The sequence below is a fragment of the Diabrotica virgifera genome, chromosome 8 (genome assembly GCF_917563875.1).
Source record: "Diabrotica virgifera virgifera chromosome 8, PGI_DIABVI_V3a".
NCBI classification, from domain to species: domain Eukaryota; kingdom Metazoa; phylum Arthropoda; class Insecta; order Coleoptera; family Chrysomelidae; genus Diabrotica; species Diabrotica virgifera.
In genome coordinates, this window is record NC_065450.1 from 213,702,239 (window position 1) to 213,712,753 (window position 10,515).

Consider the following 10,515-nt stretch of genomic DNA (forward strand, 5'->3'; position numbering starts at 1 on the left):
GATCATATAATGAGAGGAGGAAGAAAACAACTGTCCTGGCTGCGTAACATTAAAAAATGGACAGGTCGAACGGTCGAGGAATTGTTTCATATAACTGCCGACGGAGAAACATTTCATCAGCTTGTTGATACGATGATAGCCAACGCTTGAAAACAAGCACGGCACACAAAGAAGAAGAAAGATGTAATTTTGTCGAAGTGAATGAAATGTTCATATTACTGTTCGAATATTAATTAGTCTGGTTAAAGTTATAGGTAAATAGTCAAACGCCCCGATTTAAATTGATTTGTTAGTTTGTTGTCGAAATGACCGCTGATGTCAATTTATAAATTTTTGTGAGTAGTAAAAACCCACAATATGTGGGTGTAATTAGCGTTTGGTAAATTAAACTATGTATTTAAGTCTGACTTACCCATATGCCTCAAAAAGAAAAACTTTGACCAGTGTACGTTACCCATACTCACTTATGGAGCAGAAACATTTACTAACAAAAAAAAAAGAATTTGTGTGTACGTTGTACGCACGTAAGAAGTTATACTTCTATTATTACGATTTCAACGAAATTAATATACTTAGCAGATTATTTGTATTTTATTTAAATATTAAATTAACTTTCTTACCTACCACTTTTAAAATTTTTTATACCAAAAATAAAAAAAAATAATATAAATCGTCCGGGATTTGAACCCGGGACCTCTCGATCTCCAGTCACACGCTCTACCACTGCGCTATGCCCCCTTGGCTTTGACAGTTTACAAGATTTCTCATACATACTGAGAAATTTAATAGTCAAAAGTGAACTATACAAAAATACTTTAAATATACTTACTATTATTATAAAATATCTTATTCCCGATATTATAAATATTAATCCCGAAAATTATTATAAATTATCAGAGAACGGCAGTTCTTGCCAGTCGCGCACACCAACACCCCCCTACACGCGACACTATATATACACGAAATTTTCGATTTTCTAAATCTGACTGATTTGAAAGATGGGCCAAGTCCCTTCTTAAAGTTCAGGAAAAGACTCACCCATTCATATATCAACCATCCATTTTGATCCAAAGGTGTGGATTTTACGGCCCTTTCTATTTGTCTGTTTTTCGTTCTCGTCCCAAAACTCCCAAAAACTTCAAAAATGTAAGTCCGACCTTTACCAACGCATGTCCAATTTTGAAAATCGGTTATACCATTCAAAAATTACCGAGCTCAGAAGTATGACTCAATTTTTATTTAAAAAAGGGAAAATGTTTGTGGATATGTATGTATGTGTGTTTAATAGTTCAACCGATTTTAATTTTTTTTCTGTGTTTGAAGAGGGGGTCAGGGCCGATTCAGAACCGGTGTAGTTTGTGACTTTTGACCATCCATAAGCCAGCTAGAGGACTTGGTAGGTACAAAACGGCATATTTTTTGGGGGTATATATCTTCGGATCAAGAAGAGACAGGAGAATCGAAAATACACCAAATTAATAGTATTGAGTTAAACTTTCAAATTGTGTTTAAGCCATCAGGGTCAGACATACACACGGCTCAGTATAGCCGAAAAACTGAAAAACTCTACTTTGAAAATTTTGGATTTTCGACAATTACTCAAAATTTCAACCTACGAATTGCGCCAATAACTGAGCGTTTGTAGAAGGACTCTAGACGAATCTAACGGTATATACATCATATCCGGGAAAATTCGAATTTTTAAATTATAGGCTTCATAAATATGATCAAATCTATTTCCTACGGGAAAAACGGTTTCTCAAGCTCAATAATTCCTATAATAGCTTCAGTTATCATACTTGACCTTAGAATCCATCAGATACTACTGGTAAATACGTTTTAAACTCATGTTTACTGATCAAAATCGGTTAAGCCTTTTAGAAGTTATTAAGCTACAAAAGCATAATCCAATTAACGATTAATCCCGAAATGGTTTATGTAGTTGTAGTGATTACGACGCTAAATTTGATCTGGCAACGGGCAATTCGACTTCATTTACCGGTCATCTCAATATTTTTTTTCAATCTATTTCGAATAGAAAAATATCTAGTGTACATTCGATGGACGCTAGATCATTTGGGAGATAATGCAACAAAGGTGACCATTTATAAAGCTTAACGAGTAATAGAGGAACATTGCATTCAACTTCATACATTTAATTTATAAATAACTCTGAAAAACTCCTGATACAAGAATAAAAATACCGCTAAACGTCTTAAAAATGAGTGGCGCATACAATATTCCAGCTACAAAAGATCTGATATGAATATTACATGGCGCGAAAATGTATTTTCATTTTGATGTAAAACAAAATTCTAGTTTTATTTTAAAAGAGTTTTCCATAATATTTGCTAATTTTAAAGGAAACGCGCCACAAAAGAGTTTCAAAATTCAAACTGTACCTATCAAAGTTACTCTTTGTGGCGCGTTTACTTCAAATTTAGCAAATATTATGGAAAAATCTTTTAAAATAAAACTAGAATTTTGTTTCAATCAAAATGAAAATACATTTTTGCACCACGTAATATTCATATTCAGGGCCGCCGCTACCATGTGTGCAAAGTGTGCATCGCATACGGGCGGCCGATTATAGGGGCGGCCAAAAGCAGCAAAAAAGTTTTTTTGAAACGAAAATGAATTCAAAAAATTAAATAGTAATGATTCAGATATTTCTATAAACTATAATATTCCAAACAATCTAAACAAAAATGCCAGAAAATGTTATTTATTTTATGAAGTGCCCTTTTGTAGCTGTAGTCGTAAAGTAGTTCCGGGAATGCTTTTTAGTTCAAAGTGGCTGGCGGATTTCGGACTTTAAGATATTTTTATCTACGTGGCCCATTTGCGATTTTTTCAAATTCTAAACATTTATGATGTGTTAAGAGAGTACGATACGACAATAGGATACTTTCCGAGAATTCAGATAAGTGCTTGTAAAGTTGCTCTCATTGACTAATATAAAAGTCTTTTTTATTACCAGATGGTTTAAAAAAATCTTTTTTATTACTCGACGGTTGCTGTTATGATATTGTTACTTTATGCTTATGTATTGTTATGGATAGGGTTATAGTTCAGTCTAAGTTGAGAATTTGATGATTTTAGACACGCTTTTCTTTTGCACACCACTGTATTTCAAATAGGCCTGGGTCTCGTGTACCAAAAACAAAAAAAAGTTGATTAATAGCAAGCTGAAAACTTGTTAATAGCTTAACGGTGTCTAGTCGGGCAAATTTTGATGTACCGGAACACTAGAACAGGGGAAGTTTTAATTGTGGAACAGTTTAAAAATTTGGAACGTCAGATTACGAAAACGTCCCATGTATTTTGTCGAACAGAGCATCCAATTGATTTGTTACCCTTTCATTAAACTCTCATGCAAAAATCAGACTGATATTACTAACCAACATGATTCCTGTCATTTGACATGTTCTTCGTATTCCACTCATTAAAATGCCCAGTTGGTGATAAACATCAGTCTGATTTCGGCATGAGAGTTTAATGAAATGGTAACAAATCAATTGGAAGTTATGTCCGACAAAATACGTGGAACGTTTTCGTAGTCTGACGTTCCAAATTTTTAACCTGTTACACAATTAAAACTTCCCTGTTCCAGTGTTCCCATACATCAAAGTTTGTCCGAATAGACACCGTTAAGCTATTAACAATTTTTCAGCTTGCTATTAATCAAATTTTTTGGTACGCGGGATCCAGGCCTATATATTTAAATATAGTAACGTCGAGATCAGAGCAATTATTATTCACATACGCGTTATGGTGTCCTGCATATTTCTTTAAATACTAGTACCTACGTTGAAACGACTAAAGTGTTGGAAGGGGGCGGCAAATATTAAGTTGCACACGGGCGGCTAACACTTTACCGGCGGCACTGTTCATATCAGATCTTTTGTAGCTGGAATATTGTATGCGCCACTCATTTTTAAGGCGTTTAGCGGTTTTTTATTCTTATAATACATTTACTAAAAACACTAATATATCCTTTTAATGACCTATTTGCGCTGACACGCTAATACATACATATCTTGAAAGATTAGCAACGAACTACATACTGTCTGTGTGCGCATGCGCCTGGCATTATAAAATTTCACTCTCGATCGTAAAGAAGTATAACTTCAAAAAGTAATAAACAAGATTCGAGTAACTCAGAGTGCTATGGAGCGCCAGATGTTGGGTGTGTCTCTGAGATACCGAAACCCAAACGAAGAAAAACATTGTAGAACAAAAACAACAGACGCTATCGCAAGAATCGCGTCGATAATGTGGAATTGGGCAGGACATATGGCCTGGTTATCAAAAAACCGATAGACGAAACGTATGGTCGAGTGGAGGCCAAGATAAGAAGCACTACGGAGCAGAGGACGCACACCAACTAGGTGGACTGACTAATTGACTATCTGAAGCGTTTTAGTAGTAACTGGATGCAAGCCGCACAAGAGAGAGACAGATGGAACGAGGTGAGGGAGACCTATGTCCAGTAGTGGACGCGTACAGCTTGATGCCGGTGATGATGATGATAATGATAATGATTAAATTCTAAAGGAAAAACATGAAATATGTCAAAATTTGAAGGAAAAGGGACTAGATGATTATAACACAATAAGTACGTTATTTATATTATCACTTACCGAATCATAAATACTTTTAGCTTCTTCTTTTTCTTTAACATAAGCTTGGTAGGATTTGCCATCTATTTCCATTACAAATTTAGAAATGAATGCTTTTTCTGGCAAAACAACTGTAAATGTTGCTTCATTTGAATTGGGTGCTGCATTTTCAACTTTACTGGTTACCAAAGTTTTGGCATATCTGTTCGAGATATCGGAACGGATGTTGAATTGGTATGTAAGTGGATATACGCTTAAAGCTTTTGGACCAGACGGACCCTGAAACTAAACAATATATAACAATAATAAGAGGTCGGAGCGTTGTACAGCTGCTCCCGGGGCAGCGGGAGCTGCTCGCGGGGGCATATTACTCTGGGCTAATTAGCAAAATTCATGGAAAAGTTATTTACCAGCAATTTTATTGCTGGAATCGAATTATAAGATCTTATATATTAATAATATAGGTATGCAAAGTTCGCAGATAGTGTGCTACTTTTTTTATAAACAGAATGGCGCCGACAAATCGTATTTTTTTCAATTATTTCTCTATAACTCCGAAGATTTTAACTTTACAACAAAAACACCCAAATAAAAATTCACCGCAATTAAATTTTGCATAGAGATCTGTTTTTCACGATTGGCTAAGACGAAAATTTTCCTCGGAAAATGCGGGTTTCCTAACAAAAACTCTAATTTTCAAATAAAGTTTTAGGTAAGTAATTATTAATCAATAATTAAAAAACTTAGTGACATCAAAGCTTTCTTGGTATAGATTGTAATTCCAGAAGCCGGTGAAAATTAGACGAATATTTTAGCAACAATTCAATTGTTAATTAACAATTTACGATCGCAATTATAACCAAAATAATAATGAAACATTGATCAAACTTATAAAGATTGATACACATTGATACACCAATGAAAAATGAAAGAGCATGAGCTATATTTTCAACTTGGTTTAAAAAAAGTAAATAAAAAATGCATTTATTAGTAATAAATAATTATACAAAAGTATCATTAATCTTTCCTTATAAACTTTATTTTTTATAGAATAAATTATGTATATTTATTAAAAATGTTTATCAATTATATATAAATAATATTACTTATTAGTTGTGCATCTAAAACAGAGTAAAAAAATAGATTTTTTTAAAAAAGGTGTTCAAAAAGTTTATAAGGAAAAATTGACGATACTTTTGCATAATTATTTATTACTAATAAATGCATTTTTTATTCACTGTTTTTAAACCAATTTGAAAGTCTAGCTCATGCTCTTTCATTTGACACCTGTAAAATATTTATCACCTATTAAGCACCAAAGAACCCTCATTTGACAAAAATTTTAAAGCTGTAGGTACACTAATTTTTATAATAGTTATTGTGAAATTAATTTTTTTGCAATTTCGACTTTTTTCGCAATTACATATATTAACAATAATTAACTATTTAGATGGGAAATAAGCCACAATTAAATTGAAAAAATAATTGTGGCTTATTTTTATATTATATTATAATATTATAAAAAATAATTTATTAACAATAAATGAGCATATCAAACTTTGTAATACGCCATTTTAACCCTTAAATGCCCAATCGGGGTCACTATGGGACCCCAGACATACATTTTTGGCTATAATATCTTTATTTGAAACATTTGGCAACCGCGCAATCAGGTATTTGTGTGGACGTGTCTCCTACGTTTTCTGTTAGTATACCACGAACATTCGTGAGGTGCAGTGGTCTGTAAGAGAGATTTAGATAAGTGGGGTCTCGCTGTGACCCCGATTGGGCATTTAGAGGCACCAGAATATTTTTATTATTTTTAACATTTTTCGTCAGTTTACATTGAAAAATGGACCGTAAGAGAATGAAAATGACAATAAGCGACCAAGAACATGAAAAAATTATCCGAAATATAGAAGAAGGGATATCAGACTCCGATTTCGACTATGAGATTACCGACGAATCAGATAGCGAAGAGCAAGATGTTTTTGAGGAAAATGTTTCGGAAACTGAGGACAATTTAGAAGTCAACAGTGACGAGGAATCAGATGCAGAACCTACCGAAGTGGACGATAATATTAGTGAGGTTAGTGGTCCAACATATACATCCAAATCTGGAATGCAGTGGAATAGCCTACCTTTCGTGAGATCCAAGAGGCAACAAAAAAATATTATAAATGTACATCCAGGCTTAACAAACTATAGTAAAAATTCCAACACGTTTTTAGACTATTTCAATTTATTTTTGACCGAAGAGATGAAGAATGTCATATGCCTTCATACTAATGAAGAAGCTGTTAGGCGTTATCAAGAGTGGAACGAAAAACATCCGAATAACAAAAAAGAGTGGACGGTACTTACCAACAATGAACTGGATAGCTTTTTAGGAGCACTTATCAAAGCTGGTGCTTTAAGGTGTGGGAAAGAATCGACACGAGAGATATGGTCTACAGACACCTCATTACGCCGGTCATTTTTTACAGCCGCATTAGCTAGGAACCGATTTGAAGAATTATCGAGTTTCTTGAGGTTTGATGACAAAGTGACCAGGGTGGAGCGGAAGGAACAGGATAAGTTAGCGGCGATACGAGTAATTTGGGACATGTTCGTCTCTAACTGTGACAAAGCCTTTGAACCATACGAACATATAACCGTTGACGAACAGTTAGTGAGTTTTAGAGGAAAGTGTCCTTTTAGACAATATATAAAATCAAAACCTTGCCGCTATGGGATAAAAATTTGGGCTGCCGCGGATGTTAAAACATCTTATTTATCAAAACTTCAGGTGTACCTTGGAAAACTACCAGGTGGTACAATAGAGAAAAATCAGGGATTTCGTGTTGTGAAAGATCTGGTGGAACCATATCATGGCAGTTGGAGAGGAATTACAACTGACAACTTTTTTACCAGTGTTCCTCTTGCTCAATATCTTTTATCTAAAAACCTTACTTTACTTGGGACCGTCCGCAAAAATAAACCTGATACACCACCACAACTAAGTTTGACAAAAAGACCTGCGGAGTCGTCAATATTTGCTTTTACTAAAGAATTAGCTATGGTTTCGTACATACCTAAAATACACAGGATGGTACATCTTCTTTCAAGTCAACACGATAGTGATATAATTTGTCAAGACTCTCAAAACAAACCCTTGATGATTTTAGACTATAATAATACCAAGGGTGGTGTTGATAATGCCGACAAACTGATTAGGGAATATTCCTGTAAAAGAAGAACTGCTCGTTGGCCATTCAGGCTCTTTATGAATATTATAGACATATGTGCACTAAATGCCTATATTTTATACATTGAAAAAAATCCTGATTGGAAGAAAAATAATTTTTCACGAAGACGTATTTTCCTGTTACAATTAGGGGCTGAGCTTGCTCGAAACAACATGGAAAAAAGAGCGAAATATATAAAACATAAAGCCTATGTAAAATCTGCTCTAAAAGATTGTGGCATACCAATGGTAAACCCAACTACCGAAGTTGCAACTCAACCCGTCCATTCAGCTAAGAAACGTGCTCGTTGTTACCAGTGTCCGCGAAACTGTGACAGAAAAGTGAATACCGTTTGCTCTTTTTGCAAAAAATTTATATGCCAGGTGCACAGAAAAGAAGAAAAAACTATTGTATGTAAAAATTGCAACTAAAAGTTATATGCTTATATTATTATTTAATTTTAATTTTGTTCGAATTGAAAATAATTTGTTTCTAGAAAAGCCGTTAATTTTGTATGAAAAATAAATAAAAATTATTCAAATATGCTTAAAATTATTTTTAACCGTGTTTTCCTTTTAGTCAGTGCTAAATGACGTTACTAAATTGAAAATTTTAGTGGGGTCCCTAGGAGACCCCACATGGGCATTTATGGTTATTTTCATATCACGGGCATTTAAGGGTTAAAAAAATGCTTTTTTTTTTCAAAATAACTTAGAAATTATTAGAGGTACCAAAAATCTTAAACCATAAACAAAGTATATTTTTATTAAGGGGCCTCATAGCTTTGATTGCCTAGAGGCCTCAAGATTCTTAATCCGGCACTGAGACGGACGCATGATATAAAGCTCATCTCCTCAAATTGAATGCAAGCAGGCCAAGATAGAAATAGGTGGAAAATTTTACGGAAATCCTACGTTCAGCTGTGGAGAAATATGGGCTAATTGATAATATATCGCTGTAAATAAGTTACACTTACCACCACCCATTTTGCGCTAATAACACCTTTTACAGCCACGTAGGGAATACAAACCACCCATGTCAACCAAATACTCGCTACTAAGGCCAGCAGAATACCTTTCATTTCGACGTATCTAGACTATCTAAACTGTTAACACAACTATTTGATGTCTTTAGCTTACTTTTATAAAGTGTTATAGGTTATCACAAAGATTATGGCCAAAACGATAATTAAGTATGTATAATTATTGTGAAAACAACAAAATATGACATATGCAGGCAATTTTTTGCACATTATAACGACATATTTTTATCCCAAACAGTTCATAGATTAAGTAATAATGCGTAGCAAATCAAAGTCTACATCTACATAGTTGTTTGATTCTAGAAGCAAACAATTTTTTTTATTAAAATTAATGTGCTCGGCTACTAAGGCCACTTGCACAAGAACGGTTACAAAATTGTTACAATGTAATAATATGTTACACAATGCAAAAGGATATGGTACAATGAAAATTATATTTTAAAATACAACTGAATGTCTTTTAGAAATTTTATGGTGCAGTTTATTTGATCCACATCACTTAGTATATCTCGTATATTGTCTTTCAGGTGAAAAAATAGTCTTCTGGTAGAATATTTGAGGCATTCGGTGAGAATATGATTCACTGTCAGTTGTGATTGACAGGAATATGGCCGGTTTGCGCTCGACCGTTTTGCGCTCTTACCTGAAATCGACCGGTTTGCGCTTTGCAATTTTCATAATAGAAATATCTAACTACTATAGTTTCCTTAATCGGCCGATTTGCGCTCTCTTGCAATATAATTTTAATTTCATTCTACAACAATAGTCTGGTGAACCTACCTGACTCAAAATAAGTCCCCTTCCTTGCCGATACAGTAAAGCCACAACATTTCCTTGTATTTTTTAATACACGACGCCATTTTCTTGGCTTCACTTGGAATCGCTAAGACACACGGCTGAGACAACTGCACCCCGTGAAAGTTGAGTCAGAAAGAACTTAGAAAGCCCTTCTAAGAAGGGAAGGAGGAAGACCCAACCCTTCGGTCCTAACTTAACTTTCGGGTATTTCCGGATTTTTTTTGTGTTTCCACCTTACAATTGCTGTGCACATAATCTAGACTATATCCATTTTTTTATAGTGTTATGAATTTTTAAAACTAATTTTACTAGCCTAACCGTTACCTGATCGTTATGGTAGAATAAAATTAAAAATTGATTACAAGAGAGCGCAAAACGGTCGACATAAGAAAATAATTAGCTATACATCTCCATTAAGAAAGTGTTAGAGCGCAAACCGGCCGATTTCAGGTAAGGGCGCAAAACGGTCGAGCGCATACCGGCCGACACCGATTGACAGCTTTCACAATTAGGTCGGTTGCTGGATGACATCAGGTAACTATGTGTTAATTTTATATGCCCGATACGGAATCGTCTTGCCACGACAAGATCTCGTCTAGACAAACTTGTAGGTCCAAAAATATGAAGACTATCGATTAACGGTTGAATTTGATGTAAAGCTGAGCAGTTGGTGTCCCAGTGTTGTTGCCATCGGGTTCTTGTTCGTCTTTTAATGTGAGCTTTTAAATCCTTGCTAATTTGGATGTTATCGGCAGGAACAGATGATGTTGAGGCAATCTTGGCATGGTAGTCTGCAAGCTCATTACCTTTTATTCCAATGGGAGAT

The 10,515-nt window shown here is 34.5% G+C and overlaps 1 protein-coding gene across 3 annotated transcripts in view; it reads right to left on the bottom strand.

Annotated features, from left to right (window-relative positions):
• The window catches only part of LOC126889497 (inter-alpha-trypsin inhibitor heavy chain H4-like), a 110,279-nt gene extending 101,148 nt beyond the window's left edge, over positions 1–9,131 (bottom strand). For 2 of the 3 annotated variants that reach the window (XM_050657833.1, XM_050657832.1), the window contains exons 1-2: positions 8,826–8,993; positions 4,644–4,907 (exon numbers count right to left, since the gene is read on the bottom strand). In XM_050657833.1, the coding sequence (XP_050513790.1) occupies positions 4,644–4,907; positions 8,826–8,930 (369 nt within the window). In that variant the 5' untranslated portion in view covers positions 8,931–8,993. Of the gene's footprint in view, positions 1–4,643; positions 4,908–8,825 lie in introns of all 3 variants that reach the window. The other variant, XM_050657831.1, reaches the window with a different exon arrangement.
• Positions 9,132–10,515: the final 1,384 nt, after the last annotated feature.